The sequence below is a fragment of the Malus sylvestris genome, chromosome 11, assembly GCF_916048215.2.
Source record: "Malus sylvestris chromosome 11, drMalSylv7.2, whole genome shotgun sequence".
NCBI classification, from domain to species: domain Eukaryota; kingdom Viridiplantae; phylum Streptophyta; class Magnoliopsida; order Rosales; family Rosaceae; genus Malus; species Malus sylvestris.
The window spans coordinates 604,175-624,908 of NC_062270.1; the positions used below are offsets into that span (position 1 = coordinate 604,175).

The 20,734-nt window shown below is 38.4% G+C and overlaps 4 protein-coding genes and 1 long non-coding RNA gene across 9 annotated transcripts; 1 reads left to right on the forward strand and 4 right to left on the reverse strand.

Moving 5' to 3' along the window:
* Positions 1–716: 716 nt before the first annotated feature.
* On the forward strand, positions 717–4,588 carry LOC126591592 (probable cytokinin riboside 5'-monophosphate phosphoribohydrolase LOGL1). The gene is made up of 7 exons (XM_050257354.1): positions 717–874; positions 1,024–1,121; positions 1,302–1,332; positions 1,493–1,592; positions 1,816–1,886; positions 3,838–3,981; positions 4,323–4,588. The coding sequence occupies exons 1-7, from the start codon at positions 779–781 to the stop codon at positions 4,398–4,400; spliced, it is 618 nt and encodes a 205-aa protein (XP_050113311.1). The 5' UTR covers positions 717–778; the 3' UTR covers positions 4,401–4,588.
* On the reverse strand, positions 3,699–4,402 carry LOC126591606 (uncharacterized). Its single transcript, XR_007612449.1, has 2 exons — positions 4,333–4,402; positions 3,699–4,008 (listed from the first exon to the last, which is right to left on the reverse strand). It is a non-coding gene; the product is annotated as an uncharacterized LOC126591606 (long non-coding RNA).
* Positions 4,589–4,770: 182 nt separating the features above from the next.
* Positions 4,771–7,035, reverse strand: LOC126591575 (uncharacterized). The gene has a single exon (XM_050257308.1). It carries the CDS (start codon positions 6,730–6,732, stop codon positions 5,047–5,049), a length of 1,686 nt encoding a protein of 561 aa, XP_050113265.1. The 5' UTR covers positions 6,733–7,035; the 3' UTR covers positions 4,771–5,046.
* A 936-nt stretch (positions 7,036–7,971) lies between these two features.
* Positions 7,972–15,591, reverse strand: LOC126591576 (protochlorophyllide-dependent translocon component 52, chloroplastic-like). 5 transcript variants are annotated; one of them, XM_050257313.1, is made up of 8 exons: positions 14,960–15,591; positions 14,018–14,205; positions 13,712–13,797; positions 13,439–13,623; positions 13,169–13,357; positions 12,744–12,931; positions 12,286–12,343; positions 7,972–8,345 (listed from the first exon to the last, which is right to left on the reverse strand). In XM_050257313.1, the coding sequence occupies exons 1-8, from the start codon at positions 15,479–15,481 to the stop codon at positions 8,148–8,150; spliced, it is 1,614 nt and encodes a 537-aa protein (XP_050113270.1). In that variant the 5' UTR covers positions 15,482–15,591; the 3' UTR covers positions 7,972–8,147. The 5 variants fall into 5 exon arrangements, with proteins under 5 accessions (XP_050113270.1, XP_050113267.1, XP_050113266.1 ...); XM_050257310.1 differs by lacking the exons at positions 12,286–12,343; positions 12,744–12,931; positions 13,169–13,357; ... (1 more) ...; positions 13,712–13,797; positions 14,018–14,205 and adding exons at positions 8,809–8,996; positions 9,213–9,401; positions 9,483–9,667; ... (1 more) ...; positions 10,060–10,247; positions 11,053–11,352 and having other exon boundaries at positions 7,972–8,403; positions 15,260–15,516; XM_050257309.1 differs by lacking the exons at positions 12,286–12,343; positions 12,744–12,931; positions 13,169–13,357; ... (1 more) ...; positions 13,712–13,797; positions 14,018–14,205 and adding exons at positions 8,809–8,996; positions 9,213–9,401; positions 9,483–9,667; ... (1 more) ...; positions 10,060–10,247; positions 11,053–11,205 and having other exon boundaries at positions 7,972–8,403; positions 15,113–15,516.
* Positions 15,592–17,092: 1,501 nt separating this feature from the next.
* LOC126591571 (IQ domain-containing protein IQM2-like) lies at positions 17,093–20,517 on the reverse strand. Its single transcript, XM_050257303.1, has 8 exons — positions 20,259–20,517; positions 19,422–19,925; positions 19,209–19,323; positions 19,064–19,129; positions 18,786–18,965; positions 18,463–18,702; positions 18,238–18,339; positions 17,093–18,134 (listed from the first exon to the last, which is right to left on the reverse strand). The coding sequence occupies exons 2-8, from the start codon at positions 19,892–19,894 to the stop codon at positions 17,295–17,297; spliced, it is 2,016 nt and encodes a 671-aa protein (XP_050113260.1). The 5' UTR covers positions 19,895–19,925; positions 20,259–20,517; the 3' UTR covers positions 17,093–17,294.
* Between the last annotated feature and the right edge of the window lie 217 nt (positions 20,518–20,734).

The following is a 20,734-nucleotide window of genomic DNA, read 5'->3' on the forward strand; positions in this document are numbered from 1 at the left end:
TGCAAATTATACAATGGGATTAAGTACCATAATCATGAAGTTTATCAAAAAGGATTGAAGCATGATCCTAACTAAACCCAAAGTAGTAACAAGCAATAGGATGAAAAACTAAAAGGTATTAAGGTATACCATTTAAACTAGTTAATACGATTGAGTCAATATGTTTTTAGCCACTAGATGGGTCTGTCAAAAGACCATATCATATTAAAATGTAATTTTATAAATATTTTCTTTTTTATATAAGCAAGGCGAAAGAGGGTACGACTTAACTATCTTCAAATAACAAAAGAGATTTTTTTTTTCTTCAATTAAGAGTGAGTTTTCAAACTTCAAACCTCTTCCGATATAGTTGATGAAAAGAGAATCAACGAGTTCAACATTTGGTATTTGAATACAATAAAAGAGCTCAATAGTTGATCAATTAAGATTTTTCCAAATCAAAGCAAGCGATGAATCTCCTCTACATAAATTCTATGAAGGTGCAGATCGAGAAGGGAATATATTATTGGTGCACCCACCAAACACAAATGAGATATAGAATACAAGAGATTGAAAGAAAGGCAGAATCTTGTTTGACTGAAAATTGAACAATACTTGCATTATTTTCATATACATGGGGCCTATATATGTACCAATCAGTTAACATCACCTATCACGTGTCATGCAAGTTCCACAGTACAGGATTGTTAAATCGAGTATATATATATGTGTGTGTGTGTGGAGATAGGTAGACTTCTTACTGTTAGAGGGCCTGCGACTTATTCAGCAGAAATAATTAATGGGTAAGTTCAAAACGGTGTGTGTATTTTGTGGGAGTAATTCTGGGCACAGAAAGATATTCAGTGATGCAGCTCTTCAACTTGGGAAAGAACTGGTTGGTACTTATAACCTCGATATATATAGCTGATAAAACACACTGGTTAATTAGTTAATTAAATTTTTTTGTTTACTTATTGTGAATTTGCTTGATGGATTTGAGGGTTTTAACTGCAAGGGTTTTTAGTTAATCGATTAATTTTGCAGGTGGAGAGGAAGATGGATTTGGTATATGGAGGAGGAAGTGTAGGGTTGATGGGGTTGGTTTCTCAAACAGTTTATGATGGCGGATGTCATGTTCTTGGGTAAGAACTAACCAATGAGGATGATCAAGTAATTAATAATAACTACCTCAAACTATATTATTAGCATGAAAGTTATAAAAACAAGAGTTTGGATTTTAAAGATATGTTTAGCTAGTACGATTTTTGAATCTTTAATTAATTACTCAAGTGATTAATGTTCTTCTTTTTTGCTTTGGCTAGAGTAATCCCAAAAGCCCTAATTCCACTTGAGGTTCTCTCTCTCTCTCTCTCTCTCTCTCTCTCTCTCTCTCTCTCTCTCTCTCTCTCTCTCTCTCTCTCTCTCTCTCTCTCTCTCCTAGTTTTTCTGCGTGCGTATAATACATATGCTAACTGATGATTATTGTTTTGTGTTGTGATTGAATGTTATTTAGATATCAGGCAATTCAGTAGGACAAGTATTCGTTGTATCGAACATGCATGAAAGAAAGGCTGAGATGGCTCGTCGAGCTGATGCTTTCATTGCATTGCCCGGTATATATACACATACATCATGTGCTTTCCTTCATTATTAACAATTTTAATTTGAATTATAACCAGCAAAAACAAATTAATTAAAGTTACAATTATAACAGTATCTCTAAACTTCTGGTAATTAATAAATTAATTGTTAAACTGCATGCATGATATATACCATGCATTTCATTAGTAATTACTTCTTTATTTGCCTGGATTTTTTATATCTGCGAATAACTAGGTGGGTATGGAACCATGGAAGAGTTGCTTGAGATGATAACATGGTCTCAGCTTGGAATCCATGATAAACCAGTAAGTTTAATACATATTAATTGTTTCCTCTTATTATTTTAGGGCAAAAAGAAAAATGCTAGGGAGTTTATTTATTTAGACCACATTTGCAGACTATATGTTGTGTAACTAATGTAAATAAACTCGTTAAACAAACACTTACATAATAATTCAATTATCAAGAATCACGTTACGTAATTTGTTAAATATAATTTAAGTAAATAGTCTCCAAAGTAGTTAAAAGTTGTAACTTTTTGTTGGGATCTACTAGGTATCCAATAACCTAAGAAGAATTATTGGATTTAATTAGCATATATCATGGATTGCATGAGCCATAGGACGAATAACCCTAAAGTATAGGCATCCTCAATGATATTATTGTTTACTCAGATATTTGGAAAATTTAAATAACTCGTACAAATTTTCAACTTCAAAATGATTGTAAAAAAACAATAAGATTCCCCCTAGCTATCTTATCGTACGCACAAAATGAATTCATGTAAGCGTTTTAAAATCTAGTTATCTTTATGAAGTAATTTTGTGTGAAATTAATGTTAAACATAAGAGAGAGTTGAACTCTGAACTTGCTTTAATCATAACTATTATCCAATTTGTCTCACCAAATTTGGAAAAAGAAAATAGAACTTGGTATGTTCTTTTTGTGACAAAGAACCGCATAACATTTTATTCATCGATATAATGTGTTAATGTAAATTTCGAACATGTGCAATCACTTGCAAGTCACATTTATAATTGTAGTATTAATTAATCAAACATGTGGAAGTTCATTAAAATTGAAAATTTGTTGGTATTATATAAGTTTTTTATTTGAAATGATTATAAAAAGGGTCATCCTAAAGGTAACGCCTAAGAACCCCACACTACACATTCATGTAGTGCATTAGCCACTTTGCATCCACCACAATGATGCCCTCCGCTGCCTAGCTCTCCCCATCTTCTTTCAACATGCATATTCACCCCATAAGCTCCTAGGCTTCTTGAATTGAAAATTGTATGATGGCATGCAAGTAAAATAATCTATTGGTCTGAGTGGGAAAAATCATTCCGCATTCTATGCAATGGAGGGAACTGGATCTTAGGTGATAGAGCTTTCAATTTCTCAATGAATTTTGTAATGGTTAGTCACTTTTGAGCTGTTTATAATTGCTAATAATTTATATTTCTTTTAATAGTGGGACTCTCCATGGATCTCTGATCACCTCCTGTTTTCTGCACAATATTTTATAATGTTGACACGAAAATTGACCTTAAATTGTGAGGTAACAGAGAATCACAGTACACTTTGAGAATCTCCTTAACATTTCTCCAAAGTCAAAAGGTGCTCACGCGCAAACATTTCATTGTCTTATCATTTGTGATAAAACAGTAGAATCTTCAAAACTAATAAACTTTCAATTTCTAAATGAATCTTGCCACAATGATCGCTTTGAATGAGTGCACAATTTCCAATCATATATACGCGTCAGTATAAGATCTAGGTGCATCTTAAGGTCAAAAAGTACTCATGTGCCAACGCACCACGGACCCTAATACTCCTCTTTCTTAACTGTCATCCATCCGAATTAGCTAGCAAGTACTTAGCTGTATTTGGTTACTAGTCAGATCTTTGTTTTTAGCTTGATAGCAATAAGGATATGTGATACGGATGGCCATGATAAGACTTGGTAGCCATTTTTAAACCCATATATAATATGATTGAGGCTTACTCTTTCCCTTGACAAATCGTTAGAAGCATGCCCTTTGTCACAACAACCGTTTCACACTCGTATATTCTTGTAAAAATTATGGGACAAAAGTTGAAGAAAAAAAGCGTTAGGAAAGGGACATTTCACCTTTTTAAATCATAATAATCCACCAACTTTATGTCATTTTTGAGTTTGTAACTTTGAACTTAACATATGAACCAATTTTCTAAAAAAAAGACATTTACATTTTTTTGTCTGCAAATCAGGTGGGTCTTTTGAACATTGATGGGTATTATGATTGCTTGCTTCGTCTGTTTGATAAAGGTGTGGAAGAGGGATTTATCACTTTATCTGCTAGGAATATTGTCATATCTGCAAAAACTACCACAGAGCTGATACAGAAGATGGAGGTACTGACATCACTCTCTGCTTTCATACTGTTCCATATCAAATTCCCGTTTTAGTTTGCTTTTGTAGAAAATACTTCTGCTCATAAACGCTTCTCATAAAAGCTCAACAAATATTTAATAAATAGTATCGGAAGTGCTTCCTTCTTGGTGTTTCCTTGTACACCACCAAAAAACAGCTTTTTTGGTTATTTGAAAGCACTTTTAGCCCTTACAAAAGCATTCCCACCCCAAAACTACTTCAATGTGTAAACACCTTTGATGGGAAAATGAAGTTAAAAACATAGCTTGTTTACATCGCCTTTCGCCTTAAAAGCGGTTCATGTTTTTATTTATTTCTGCAGGAATACATACCTTTGCATAATCAAGTGGCTCCAGCCCAAAACTGGAAAGTCGGAGAAAACCATGCAAATGATCTATGAATGACTTTACAAATGAATTGGTTTAGAAAAAAAGCAAGGGTTGAATTTAGTTATATTTGATATTCTGAAATCTAATTTTCCTCTTAAGATTGGGATGTAACTGATATATATATATATATAGTATTTCCTTCCATATACAGTAACAAATGTGCTTCTTAAATCATAATTCTTCATTCCCGTATGCATAACACTATAACCTGTTTAAGCATTCTGTAAAACTATGGACGCCAACGATGGCTTTAAGTAACGATATGGCATTGAAGAAAAAGAATAGCATTTAAAGCTACATGAGGAATTTCGGAGTTAAACCGATGAAAAAAGTTTCAGAATCTGCAGGTTGAAATGAAAATCTAAATGTGTTGCATCGATCTAAAGTTTTAAACCTTCGACTCCACTTTTCAATTCAGTTTTTTGTTCAATGGAATTGACTACAACTTGTAAGAGCTAAAATTGATGTGAAAGACAAAATGAGTTGAATCTATAATACAACATATATAGACTTTGCTGTGATCAATAAGAAATGCCAACATCCAATATAATAGAAGAACAAGCAAATAACAGCAATAAGCCTCACACGAATTCAACTGTATCATTCGAAAAGCGAATCAAAATATGGAATAGGGAACTAGATTTTTCTCCAACCTGGTCAGCATGTGTTGATTCCGTCCTTGCAATCTGCCGTCAAATTATAGAATGTTTCCACACGCGTCTTTGCCCTGTAAAGAACCTCGGTATCGACTTCAACCCTCATGTATCCATCGAACTCAACTGATCGTCCGTTGTTTAAATTGCAAGTCTCATTGTACCACTCACTCGTGTTACTCCAAAGTTCTTTGTAGTCATCAAGCAAATGAACCTTGTACTGAGACCTCAGTTTATCGAAGTAATTGTAGAACCGTTCGTTAGTGGCTATATACAGATTCCTCCAAGGCTGCACCATCGTCTTGACCTTGTTAAGAAGCATCTCTGGGGACGTATCATAATCAAGGTGAGGCCAAAGCTGCTTATTCTGCGCCTTCTCTCCTCGCACAACATGAACAGCATCAAAATCCCAGTCCATCCGCCCGCTGATCTCCGTAACAATATTCATCAATCTCTTCGATTTCCACAAGGCATGCCACGGCCTCTGAACGTACTTAGCAGCCTGTCCTTCACACACCCTGTACCAGTAATTTTCTGGCTCCGGCCCATCAAACTGCCTCGATATAATAGTGCTCCTCTCTTTCTTGAGCTGCATTGGCGTCACCTTATGGCTCGCAACCTTCTTAATGGGCACTTTCCTCTTATGGCTCTGATCCCACTTCTTCCAATCCCGCAGAAATTCATCCTCATCCACAATTGAGGCAGTTTCCTTGAGATGTTCATAATCAAAGTAATACCGAAAATCTTTCCCTTCCTCATCTTTATTACTCAGAGTATAACTCCCTGCCAAGCAGACACTCAAATCCATCACAAATGTCCTGTTCAAATACATAGCCTCACCTAAACCACACAAGAAACTCCATTGGAACTGATTCATCCCCTTGCAATAATCCCCTCCGCGCGAATAGTACAAGTACCTCCCCCTCCTAAAATTCTTATCCGATCCCAGGCTAGGGATCGTATCATTGATCTGTTCATCACGAACTGGTGGGGTGCTTCTAGCCTTCCCACCACCCCTGGTGCCATTACTACTAATCCTCCTCGCTCTCCTCGCATTAATACCCGAATGCCACCTTCCGGCGTGCACCACCTTATAAGTACAATTCACTCCGAATCCGAGCTTAAACCTCCTAAAATCCCTATACTTCCTCCAAGACTTCTCCTTTTTGTTCCTAAACTTCCACAACACATCACATTCATCCGCCTTCGACCCATTAACCGGCGTCTGATACTCCAAGAACACGATGTTCTTAAATATCCTCAAATTAAATCTCTCCACCGCAATCAAAGCCCGTGGGTCCGAGCAATTCACTCTCTCCAAATCCTCACAATTCAACCCGTCCGACAGGGTCGAATTGGTCGAATTAGAGACCTCGGCTTCGGCTTTCGCAATCACAGACTCCGTAATGACTGCAAAACCCGAAGAAACCGGGGCTACGGCGGGGGCAAGAGGTAAATCCTCGCCGGTTGTGAGGACAGAGTTGTCATCTTTGAAAGTGGCGTTCTCGGAATCGGTGAAGAGTTTTGTTAAGGCCGGAGCTGACTCCAGCCACGGATCTGGGGGTTGGTAGGTGATGGCAATTACAGTGATTATAAGCACCGAAAAGACAAAAACTGAGAAACAGAGGTTGCTGATGATTTTGATGATGTTTTGCCCGATGGGCTCGGTGGCCGGATTCGATTCTTTCATGGGTTATCGAGAAAACCCAGGTGGGAAAACCGATCGGATCTTATGAATGCATGAAAAAAAATGATGGGTTTTTAGAGAAAGTGGAAGAAAATGAATGGGGAAAGAAAGCAGAGATTTGGAGCTGGGGATTTACTTACAGTTGATTAATGGAGATCTGCAGCGAGAGACACCAAAGTGTGTTACTTTAGTTTTACTTCACTGGTTTTTTTGTTTACATTTGTTTTGAGGACGGTGGGTTGGCTGTTAATGTCGCGCGTGACAGATTTGGAGTGAGGAAGTAAAGGAGTGCGTTGGACTTGGGGAGCTTCAGTTGCAAGCGACAGCGAGGGAGCTGTCGGTTAAGCAATTTTTCGAGAAATTAATATATTAATATTTTAACGAACAGCTCAGGATTATATTTTTTATCATCTTCAATCTAGAGCCATATAGCTCATTTTAAACCTGTCACAAAAAACCGTTTCCAACAAAGGGACAAAGGGCTATAATATGGAATGTGAAGAATTGAAATAAAATGAGGTAAGATAGTATGAAATGATGAAAAATATGTGAGAAATTGTGTAAGAAAAAAAAATTACAAATTAAAAAAAAGGTCAAAAAAAAAAACAGAAAAGTGGGCTGGGTATAAAAAACAAATAATGGGCTAAGACAAAAAAAAGACCTGAGCCCTAAACCCTAAAGTGAGCTAGGCAAATGGAAAAGAACAAAAAAACAAATGAAATTGGGCTAGCCAGCCCGCTGGCTAGCTGATTAAAGATGGTCAGTCGGTTGGTCATTTGACATTTTTTTATTCATTGGGACCCACCAGCCCTTTGGCTTGACCCACTGTTAGAGAAGATTTTCGAGTTATTTTTGACCCTCTAGACCCTTCGGTTGGAGATGACATTAGTTTGCTTGTCTTTGTGAATGTTCCACTTTGCACTGCTTGCATTTGCCCGCGTCGGTCGTCTAGTAGGACAAGTACTTTTGTTAGGGCCCTTTTGGATACATGGATTTGAGAGGGCCTAAAATTTAGACCATACTTTTTGTTTGGGCCTAAACAAGACCTCGTAAAATCGTGCAAGATTTTGTTCGAAAGTGTTGGTTAAAGTTGAATGTTCGACTACTAAACATCACTTGACTATCCAAGATCTTCCACCGGAAATGGCGATTGAGATTCGGGGTATATGAAACGAGACGTTCTCCCGAAACGGAATGCAACCATTTATCAATCTGAGAGATGATCCACATTACCCAATCACATTACCCAATAGACAACATTGACATTAGCATGATACTCTTTGTACAGTGTACAAACTCATGCTCAACAGTGTTTAAGTTTACATGCATTCGGATCACGTAGTATCATAATTACATTACCCCGCGCGGTGTTTAGTGTTGTATTAAGCTAAATGCGCGGTGAGCGAAGATTAACCAGATCACCGGAAAGCATGGTTGTAGTCATGAAAGTGAAACTGTTTGTAGATAAAGTAAGCCAACCATTTTGAAGCTGCAAATGATAGTATAGCTGCTGCAACGAGCGTAGTTCTTGCAGCCACAGATATGGCAGCCTGCTTGGTTGCAGCAACAATTCCCACTAAAGCAAAAGCGGCAAACTGCAATACAACTTCAAGCACCTTCAGACCTTTGTATCCGGCACTGCAACTGCTGCAGTTTACCACATGGGACCAGTACCTGAAAGGTGGTGCAAACACCCGTCGATGATGATTCAACAATAAGAGGATTTTTAAGTTTTAACACTCTCCAACTTAGTTCTTAACTTCTTATGGCCATGACACAACCTGGCAAGGAAAATGCTTGCATTTCAACTAATAAACCCAAAATTTTCGAATGTGTGCTGGAAATTTCTATCTTTTGCTGGCCTCAAGATTTGAAGAACAAACTAAGAGATGCTTGAAGGTGTGTTATAACAGATCTGGTTTCTAAAAGTTGCAGGACCACCAAATTTTAGCATATTTTCAAGACCGCTATGATCTACTTTGATGCCATCAGAATTTCCCATAAAAACCGTTCTAATTTTCTGAAACTAAGTAATCAAATTGTTGTTTGAATCCTGCTTCATTAATATGTGAAAGTTACCTGTCCAGCAACTGTTCTCTAGGAGGAGTGGGGGGAAGAGCCCCACAGAACTTGCCTCTCCAATCTACCTGACCGCCAGCGTACTTGTTTAACCATTTTCTGAAACCAACCACAAGGGCATCTGACTTTGTTGGCACAAAACATGCTTTTTGCCACTGGGCAGGGCCTGCTTCCATTATCTTACGTTCCTGTATGAAGAACTCAAGACTCAGGTAAGAATAAGTACGATAAGAGATTCACCAAAGACTCTTATTCCGTGTTCATGCATCTGCACACTTTAACTCAATAGAATGTTTTTCTTATTGTTCAGAAGAAAAGCCTCAACCGAAAAAGTAACGTCTAACACATTCAGCAAGTGAAAAGCAAGATAATTTCTAAATCTACTATCAAGAGTTAAAAGTCACCTCAACATGAAGAAGATATAAATCGGAGTCCAGAATCAGATTTTGTCCAATATGAAACATCCACCTCGGAACAATCTTATCAATCCAAATGCCGAAGTTTCTTGGGAAGGTCCATATCAACCTGCTATTACCCGGACTAACTGGGATACAAATAAAAATTAGAAGAAGTCTCCGCTGGGCTGATGACACCTACACAAATCACCATACACATAAAGAGATGTACAAAAGGATAAAAAGATAAAGGATTTGAACAGAAACAGAATGTTCTACCTTTTTGGTTTCAGCTGATGATGCGGCCCCATTACCCTGCTCAAGCGGATCAAGTGGAGAAGCGTAGAACACACATGGTGGCAAAAATTTACTCCGACCCCATTCCTGCTTTGCGATGAAACCATTTATGTCTAACTTCTCAACCCTCAAATCCAATGGTCTACCCCCTTCTCTATCAGCTTTCTCTGTAAAGAAATGAACTGTAAATCACCCTGAACCTCCTATACAAAGTGAAATTAACTTCAAGAAAGTGATGCATAAACTGGTATTTGCCTTTGGGTTGTCTCGTTTGCATTATTCCATAATGCGCATATGGAACATGAGCAGGGTCCATAAGATTTTCAATCAAGACCTCGTACCTGGAATTGCAACAAAGATATTAAACAAAGTTATTAAGAGGAAAAGCTGAAAAATGAAAATTCAATATTTCAGATCGATACACCTAAAAGTTCTTGAACATGAAAGACGAAATAAGACCTGGATGCAGATTCACAAGGTTGCTTATAAAGGAGCATTATGCCTCAGTAGAAAAATAGTTTCATATCAGAGCTGGTAGAAAAAAAGTATCTTTACATACCCGTAAGGAATCTCTCTGTTTCCCATTGGACCACTATACGAAGGATCATCTAGTTCAGGTATGTAGGGAGGTTTTTTCTCTGCAAGAACATCTTTGTATTGAGGATCGGAATTTGGCCAAAACCACACAATGCCATTCTGCACGGTTGTTGGATAAGCGGCTACACATGCTTTCTTATTCGTGTGAATCTGCAAGTTGAAAGTGTCATCCCTATCATCTTATTTAAACTACAAACCATGCACAGCATATAGTTTATTGCCATAGAACCACTTCTGCAGGAACAACAAGAAAAGAGTTTCGATTCAAACTTGGAATACTATTACTATAACTAATGTTTAAAGTTCATTAAAATTGGTCCCTATAGTTTCAATTGACATGATTTAATCCCTACAGCTTACGAAGGCCACAGTTCGTGTCTAGGATTGGATGATAACTCACTAGATTCTATGAATGCTGAAATAAGAAAGGAACCCCAACTTCCAAGTTTTGTCATAGTCGAGGAATTAGATGGATTAATCACGAAGGAAATTATCCCTTCCCGTTCTAGGCACCAAGAGTGGTGTAACTGTTGCAATTGAAGGCCAATGACTTTAATTGTGTCATTTTTTCAACATAATTAGTATACAATCGTCATATAAAAAGGAAAAATTAGACTTTTTGGAGATGTAAAAAGCTAGCATTACTGCATGCTTTCACGCACTAATTCCGTTGAAAATCTAACATAATTAAGCCATCGTCCTTGAACTGCAACAATTAGTAAACTACAACAACACAAGGACGTCAAATCATAACAACTGAAACTACAGGAATCAAAGTGGAAAATTCGCAGAAACTACAGTGACCAAAATCATACTTTTTCATGCAAATCTATGGTATTATGTGACATCTCTAGCAGTCTATCTAATTAATTTGTACGAAGGTTTACCATAATAACTAGCTGTACGTATATCTATATCTTACTTGCATGAAGGTTTTCAGTCAAGGATTATTTACCGGAGGGCCATCAGTTGGTGCTTGAGGGATGAACTTGCAGTCGCCGGAGCCATTAAAACACCAACCGTGATAGACGCACTGCAACCTGCCCCACTGATCAATCCTCCCTTCCGACAACGGCGCCAACCTGTGCGGACAAGCATCATCGAACACCTTCCAAGCACTCTCGTTCCGGTCCCACCACACCACCACGTCTATCCCCAAAACCGTCTTTCCATGCGGGACCCTCTTATCGAGATCGCAAACCGGCATCAACGGATACCATTGGGCGTACCAGTCGAATTTCTCCTCCTGGGTCGGGTTTTCGAGTGATGGGTCCGGTGGGTTTGCAGGCTCGGTCGAAACAGAGGATTGTACGGCGGTGAAAGTCTTGAATGCTGATGATGCGGTCCCTTGAAACGGTGAAAAAGATGAAGTGGGGTGCGGGTTAAATCCTGAGATAGTAAGTTTTTTGGGTTGGGATTTGTCAAATTTGGTGGGAAATTGCAGTGAGGGAAGAGATGAAATTCTCAGAGCTTCCATGGCTGGTGCCACGTATGGAGCTCAACGAGGTAAGAACTTGGAGGCTCAAAAGTGTAAAGCTTTGAACGTGGCATGCAGTAAAAAGAAACTTGAGGTGCAGATTTGGGATGAGAATTTTGTCGACAGAAGTGGATAACATGACAAGTGGTTCAAGGCTTAACTGGTCATAATGTTTTAGTTTGCTATTCAATGCATGCCCAACCACATAATGTTTTGTTCCTTTTCTGTTTTTCCCTTTTTCTTTTATTTTTTAGGTGATGATTTTAGGAAAATAACTAACTCTATGCAACGAACGATACGGAATGCAACCATTTACCAAACTGAGAGATGATCCACATTATCCAATAGACAACATTGACATTAGCATGATACTCTTTGTATGGCGTACAAACTCATGCTCAACAGTGTTTAGTTTACATGCATTCGGATCACGTATGCTTCGTAATTACATTACCCCGCGCGGTGTTTATTGTTGTATTAAGCTAAACGCACGGTGAGCGAAGATTAACCAGATCACCGGAAAGCATGGTTGTAGTCATGAAAGTGAAACTGTTTGTAGATAAAGTATGCCAACCATTTTGAAGCTGCAAATGATAGTATAGCTGCTGCAACGAGCGTAGTTCTTGCAGCCACTGATATGGCAGCCTGCTTGGTTGCAGCAACAATTCCCACTAAAGCAAAAGCGGCAAACTGCAATACAACTTCGAGCACTTTCAGACCTTTGTATCCGGCACTGCAACTGCTGCAGTTTACCACATGGGACCAGTACCTGAAAAGGTTGTGCAAACCCCCGTCGATGATGATTCAACAATAAGAGGACTTTTAAGTTTTAACACTCTCCAACTTAGTTCTTATGGCCATGACACAACCTGGCAAAGCAAATGCTTGCATTTCAACTAATAAACCCAAATTTTTCGAATGTGTGCTGGAAATTTCTATATCTTTTGCTGGCCTGAAGACTCGAAGAACAAACTGAGAGATGCTTGAAGGTGTGTTATAACAGATCAGGTTTGTAAAAGTTGCAGGAACACCAAATTTTAGCATATTTTCGAGACCGCTATGATCTACTTTGATGCCATCAGAATTTCCCATATAAACTGTTCTAATTTTCTGAAACTAAGTAATCAATTTGTTGTTTGAATCCTGCTTCATAACTATGTGAAAGTTACCTGTCCAGCAACTGTTCTCTAGGAGGAGTGGGGGGAAGAGCCCCACTGAACTTGCCTCTCCAATCTACCTGACCGCCAGCGTACTTGTTTAACCATTTTCTGAAACCAACCACAAGGGCATCTGACTTTGTTGGCACAAAACATGCTTTTTGCCACTGGGCAGGGCCAGCTTCCATTATCTTACGTTCCTGTACGAAGAACTCAAGACTCAGGCAAGAATAAGTGCGATAAGAGATTCACCAAAGACTCGTATTCTGTGGTCATGCAGCTGCACACTTTAACTCAATAGAATGTTTTTCTTATTGTTCAGAAGAAAAGCCTCAACCAAGTCTTACACATTCAGCAAGTGAAAAGCAAGATAATTTCTAAACCTACTATTTTTTTTGAGAAGATTTCTAAACCTACTATCAAGAGTTAAAAGTCACCTCAACATGAAGAAGATATATATCGGAGTCCAGAACCAGATTTTGTCCAATATGAAACATCCACCGCGGAACAATCTTATCAATCCAAATGCCGAAGTTTCTTGGGAAGGTCGATATCAACCTGCTATTACCCGGACTAACTGGGATACAAATAAAAATTAGAAGACTTCTCCGCTGGGCTGATGACACCTACACAAATCACCATACACATAAAGAGATGTACAAAAGGATTTAAAGATAAAGGATTTGAACAAAAACAGAATGTTCTACCTTTTTGGTTTCAGCTGATGATGCAGCCCCATTACCCTGCTCAAGTGGATCAAGTGGAGAACCGTAGAATACACATGGTGGCAAAAATTTACTCCAACCCCATTCCTGCTTTGCGATGAAACCATTTATGTCTAACTTCTCAACTCTCAAATCCAATGGTCTACCCCCTTCTCTATCAGCTTTCTCTGTAAAGAAATGAACTTTAAATCATCCTGAACCTCCTATACAAAGTGAAATTAACTTCATGAAAGTGATGCATAAACTAGTATTTGCCTTTGGGTTGTCTCATTTGCATTATTCCATAATGCGCATATGGAACATGAGCAGGGTCCATAAGATTTTCAATCAAGACCTCGTACCTGGAATTGCAATAAGGATATTAAGCAAAGTTATTAAGAGGAAAACTGAAAAATGAAAATTCAATATTTCAGATTTGATACACCTAAAAGTTCTTGAACATGAAAGACAAAATAAGACCTGGATGCAGATTCACAAGGTTTCTTATAAAGAAGCATTATGCCTCAGTAGAAAAATAGTTTCATATCAGAACTGGTAGGAAAAAAAAGTATCTTTACATACCCGTAAGGAATCTCTCTGTTTCCCATTGGACCACTATACGATGGATCATCTAGTTCAGGTATGTAGGGAGGTTTTTTCTCTGCAAGAACATCTTTGTATTGAGGATCGGAATTTGGCCAAAACCACACAATGCCATTCTGCACAGTTGTTGGATAAGCGGCTACACATGCTTTCTTATTCGTGTGAATCTGCAAGTTGAAAGTGTCATCCCTATCATCTTATTTAAACTACAAACCATGCACAGCATATAGTTTATTGCCACAGAACCACTTCTGCAAGAACAACAAGAGAAGAGTTTCGATTCAAACTTGGAATACTATTACTATAAATAATGTTTAAAGTTCATTAAAATTGGTCCCTATATTTCAATTGACGTGATTTAATCCCTATAGTTTACGAAGGCCACAGTTCGTGTCTAGGATTGGGTGATAACTCACTAGATTCTATGAATGCTGAAATAAGAAATGAACCCCAACTTCCAACTTTTGTCATAGTCTAGGAATTAGATGGATTAATCACGAAGGAAGTTATCCCTTCCCGTTCTAGGCACCAAGAGTGGTGTAATTGTTGCAATTGAAGGCCAATGACTTAATTGTGTCATTTTTTCGACATAATTAGCATACAATCGTCATATATAAAGGAAAAATTAGACTTTTTGGAGGTGTAAAAAGCTAGCATCAATTCCGTTGAAAATCCAACATAATTAAGCCATCGTCCTTGAACTGCAACAATTAATAAACTACAGCACAAAGACGTCAAATCACAACCACTGAAACTACAGCAATCAAAGTGGAAAATCATACTTTTTATGCAAAACTATGGTATTATTTGACATCTCTAGCAATCTATCTAATTAACTTGTACGAAGGTTTACCATAATAACTAGCTGTACGTACATCTATATCTTTCTTGCATGAAGGTTTTCAGTAAAGGATTATTTACCGGAGGGCCATCAGTTGGTGCTTGAGGGATGAACTTGCAGTCACCGGAGCCATTAAAACACCAACCGTGATAGACGCACTGCAACCTGCCCCACTGATCAATCCTCCCTTCCGACAACGGCGCCAACCTGTGGGGACAAGCATCATCGAACACCTTCCAAGCACTCTCGTTCCGGTCCCACCACACCACCACGTCTATCCCCAAAACCTTCTTTCCATGCGGGACCCTCTTATCGAGATCGCAAACCGGCATCAACGGATACCATTGGGCGTACCAGTCGAATTTCTCCTCCTGGGTCAGGTTTTCGAGTGATGGGTCGGGTGGGTTTGCAGGCTCGGTCGAAACAGAGGATTGTACGGCGGTGAAAGTCTTGAACGCTGATGACGCGGTTCCTTTCAACGGTGAAAAAGACGAAGTGGGGTATGGGTTAAATCCTGAGATGGTAAGTTTTTTGGGTTGGGATTCGTCAAATTTGGTAGGAAATTGCGGTGAGGGAAGAGATGAAATTCTCAGAGCTTCCATGGCTGCTGCCACGTGTGGAGCTCAAGAAGGTAAGAACTTGGAGGCTCAAAAGTGTAAAGCTTTGAACTTGGCATGCGGTAAAAAGAAACTTGAGGTTCAGATTTGGGATGAGAATTTTGTCTACTGTAGTAGATAACATGACAAGTGGTTCAAGACTTAACTGGTCATAATGTTTTGGTTTGCTATTCAATGCATGCCCAACCGCATAAAGTTTTGAGTGTGCGTTTTCTGTTTTTCCGAAAATAGTAAATTGCCAATTTGGCCTCTGAACTATCTTCCAACTTTTGATTTTTCTTCTAATTTTTTTAATTGGAAAATTAAGGATTTAAACTAATTTTTTTGGCTGATTTCATCTCTACCGTTAGTTTTTAATAGATTTCATCCAAATTAACGTTAACTTTTATCATGTGCAAACCACATAACTCTCATTTGTGAACAAAAACGTTACTTCACTATACATTCAAACACAAAAGCTATAGAATCATACATATTTGCATAGGTTTATATTATAGAAATATAAGGTTTTCAATTATTTTAAAGAATGAAGCGACCGAACTACCCACACATGTTGTGCACATGCTTCTATTTAACAGAAATTTGGATGGAATGAATGCAAAATTAACAGCAGGGGCAAAATAACAGCAGGGGGCAAATCGGCCAAAAAAATTAGTTTAAGTCTTTAATTTTCCAATTAAAAAGTTCAGGGGGAAATCGAAAGTTGGGTGATAGTTCAAGGGGCAAATCGGCAGTTTACTCTTCCGAAAATAATTGACTCTATGTCACGAATGACAAATTACAGTTTCATATGTGTGTAAATATTTCATTATGTAATTTTAACAGACTATCACGAAATGTTGAGCGGTGAAGCATCAACACGTACATAAAATGGGTGTAGCGGAGATGAGGATATTTCGTTGGATGTGTGGGCACACGAGAAATGATAAGATTAGGAATGAGGATATCCGAGGTAAAATAGGAGTAACCGAAATTGAAGGAAATATAAGAGAAAATCGATTACTGTGGTTTAGACATGTGCAACGAAGACCTACTGACGATCCGGTTAGAAAATGCGACTACGGGACATAGGTCTAGGGCCAAAAGGGTAGATGAAGACCTAGGAATACTTTGGAAGAGACTCTAAGAAAAGACTTAGAGTACTTAGATCTAACGGAGGACATGACACAGAATCAAGCGTAATGATGTTCTAGGATTCATATAGCTGATCTCACTTCATAGGAAAAAGCTTTGTTGTTGTTGTTATTGTTGTATCACGGGCAATTTTTAACACGTGATAATGTGTTACTTGTTCAAAATATCGTACAGTTACACGAGTGTACGTGAGTTCTTGGTGAGAATGGTTTGCACAAAGGAGTTAAGCAATGGGCTTTATTCAGAGTAAAAATAGAACACAAAATGTTTACCGTAGTGGTGCAAAATAATAATGTCTATGCATTTTGATGAGAGTTTAATCCTCACCGATTTCCACCCCTCTAACATTTAACTATTTAATTCACTAACGTTATCATTGTAAAAAATAAAAACCTCTGAGATCTAAATGAGCCTTGAACAAGAACATCAACACATTTCATGATTAGTGTCAAACACATCTAATAAAGAAAATTTTGAATCATTTGTATTAAAAGGGCGTCAAACCCACCAAAATTCTAGGATTTGTCATCTCCTTTTGTACAAGATGAACTAATGAAAAATAAATTTATACATGATTTGTGTAGGAAAAGAATGATAAAGAATTGCTTTGTCATCTTTTTTATTCACAAAAGAATAAATTAATATATGAATCTATATTTTTCAGTCACGAGACATTAGCAATGGCGGTTGCTGTACTTCCTGTAGATAGTTGGGATGACCGAGTTCTAGAAAGGTTAATGCTTTTTAAAGAAAGCTTCACTCTTTCAAGTGCTGGGGAGCTTATGCGTGCTTCCATCTCCCCGCCACATTTTGCCGGTGTCAACACCCTTGGACTCAGCGCGCTGGTGGTCCGAGGAGAGAAGTATGACCTCGAACGGGCAGCACTTCTTGGAGACAAGTTCACATGCTCCAAAGCTCGGAACTGGAGCTCCGAGGGATAGTCCCTCACACAGCCAATGCGAGGTCCAGCTCCCGTTGTCCATTTGCAAGACAACTGCCTTCCCAGTTGGAAGGATTTCATTCCCTTGTGCGAGTTAATCCTTTTGAGAATTGATTCTTGAGGAATGGCTTCTCCCTCGGTCTCATCATTGTTTTCGTCGAACAAGTTCTTCTTCGAAACCATGTAATCCTGTTCTGATGGGAGAGTTTCATCCACCGTTTCATAACCATCAACTGGAGTTTCCACTGGAATACCGCTGCAACTTGAACCAGCGGGTTCAGTTGCGCTCTCTACCTTCTCGAAATACCTTTCCCTGTTTGGGATTGCAAGATTAGACAATTTTCTGCTAACACAGCGGAGCCGGCTTGACATATGAGATTCGACTGCAGCAGCTTGTTCTATTGAATCATTCTCCTCCGGAATCAAGTCTTCTTCAATGGTCTCTTCAGCCTTTAAATCACATACATTTGGGATCAAGCCCTCTTCAGATGAGTTGCATCTAATATGAGCACTGCTTCTTTTCTTGCTAAGTGAACCCTCCTCTACCTCATCAACCGGACTTAACTGAAAATACAGAAAAGCGAGCTTTTTAGGATAAATATTCCGCTAGTTTTCTCTTGAAACCTATTAAATCAGAACATAAAATTTTATTTTTCTTAATTTATACCTTAACATCTTTGAGATCGACATTGTTCTCTTCAAGGAATGAGACGAAGTCTCTGAAATTTTCTTCTGTAGGCCGATAGTGACCACTGTGAGGCCAAACTGCCTGTAGAAATTCACAATAAATCAACGTTAGAAGCAATCAAAACATCTAAAGATAGCCGTCGAAACGATGGTATGTACGCAAAGAGAAGGAAGATCTTATGAGTAGTACGTATTCTAGCCATACCTTAAGGATGCCGTTTTCAACAACTAATCTCCCAGCAGCAGATGTGGCTCCTCCAGCCAAAAAACTTGAATGTTGAAACGTCCCCTTCTTTTTCTTGCCAACGTATAAGGTTCGAGAAGCACTAAGAACGAAAATCCATTTGGTATCATCGGATTCTCCGGTTGTATGGAGAAGCTCCCCTGATTGTTTGTACAAGAATTTTCCATCCTCCACAACAACTTCATAGGCCATTCTTTCCATCTACATTGAGCAGAACAAAAATCAGTAAACAAAATGGGAGAAGAGACAGATTAAAGGATTATCAATAAGGACATAAAGCTCACCGGTCCAAGGTACTTGATACACTGCTGTTGAAGTTTCAATCGAGGGCATTTTTCAACAAGATTTACTTCCTTCCCTTCTCCTATGTCTAGCCAGTAGAAGAACGGTTCTCTACTCTGACAGTGAAGCCATTCAACGTAGTAAAAGTGTAGGTTATGTCCATACCGATGTCTTGGATCAATCTGTTGTTAATCAATAACAAAGAATCGAGATCAGTAATGGCTCGAGTCATAACAGATAGAAGAAGAACAAAATTGAGAGTCAAATGCAATCAACTTACCGCCTCAAGCCAATGCTGCAAAGCAAGCTTTTGTGCCTTTTCATTCTTTGATAGACCTTTTCCAACCTGCAGTGACAAAGAAATACTTAGTTTTTCTGAAAAGATTATGAGAAACTTGAAGTGTAAGTATACAATCTGGTCTTACCTTGGCGGCTCTGGTCCTTGCTCTAGACCAACGCGACATGGCAGTTTCATGTTTCTCAATTTCAAAGAATGATATAGAACTCCGCTTGAGCTCAGCGAAATCTAACAGCTTCCACCTACATTATTTCAAAGAATTTAAAATTAATGAGATAAAATCACATTAATTTTTTTTTACATAAATGGAAAGATTAGAGCATGATAATGAAAAGCATACCAGCTCTGTTCAACAAGAACTGCACAATCTGCTAGCTTTCGTCTGGTTCGGAAACTTTTGTATACTTTCTGCAACTTAATTGCTGCCATGTGTTTGGGGCTGGTGGGATCCAAAAGTTGCAAGGGCCTGATCATTCCCAGAGGACTATCTGATCTTGGGGAGGGAACGTTCATTTCTTTGCTGAGAGGGCTGACTGATGCAACGGTCATGCTCTTTTCTAACGAAGGAACCTTGAGCAACATCATTTTCTCCAACTCTCTACCTTTAAAGCTAACAGAAGTTTCAAGTGTCATCCTTCCGGAACCTAAGGATTTCATTATTGTGGGTTCTGCATCACCACCATTGAAACTAACTGATCTGACCGGAGTTTTAACTTCATTGTCTCCAAAGCTTATGGACTTCACAATGATCGAATCCAACCCACTTTCCAAATCACTGTACTGCGAAAATGGGCAAGAAAAGGAAATTCCCATTCGGTTTTAGCAACCCAGACAATTCAGACTCCTGAGAGAACAAAAAGAACGAGCTTTAGTTTCATATCAGACGACCCATTATACAGCATAAAAGCATTAATGAACGTAAATCGAGCTGTTATCCGTGTAAGCATGCAGTTAAATTATCCCAACATGAACAAGAACCTATCAGACAAACCCACCATGAGATTAGATCTACAAAAACTACAAGAATATTGAGTATACAACGGAAAAGGTCACAAAATCAATGAAAAAAACAAGCACATTTCCATGAAACCAAGAGCAAACCCAGAAAACCCATTTCATCAAAACAGCATAAAAATCCCAACTTTCATCCAAGAAATTAAAAGCCGGGCATTGTTACCTTAGAAGGAGGATTTTGCGAGCCAACGAAGGAGCAGAAACAGATTTTTGAGTAAAAATAGAAGTGAAGGTTTGGAATTTGAATGGTGAGTGAGAGGGTTTGATTGGTTTGGTTTGAGAGGATTCGTTTGGATTAAAAAGGAGTTAGTTTCTCTCTTTCTTCCTTACAAAGCTCTTGTGCTTTTCAAACTCTACCCTCCATTGATGAATAATATATAGGAACAGGTGAGTGAGAGAGAGAGAGAGAGTTTACACAGAGGAGAGAGGGAGTGTCCATTTTCCAAGCACGTGATCATGGGGGGTTTACTGGGAAAAGAACCGAAATTTGTAAGCATTTTCATTTTCTTCTAAACTAAAACTATTTTTGTTCTACCCAAAAAACTTTAATTTATGTATTTGTTTGTTTGTTGTTTTGGTTTTTAGACTTTATTCTTGTGATTAAATATTAAACAATTTAGTATATCTATTTTCTCTTCC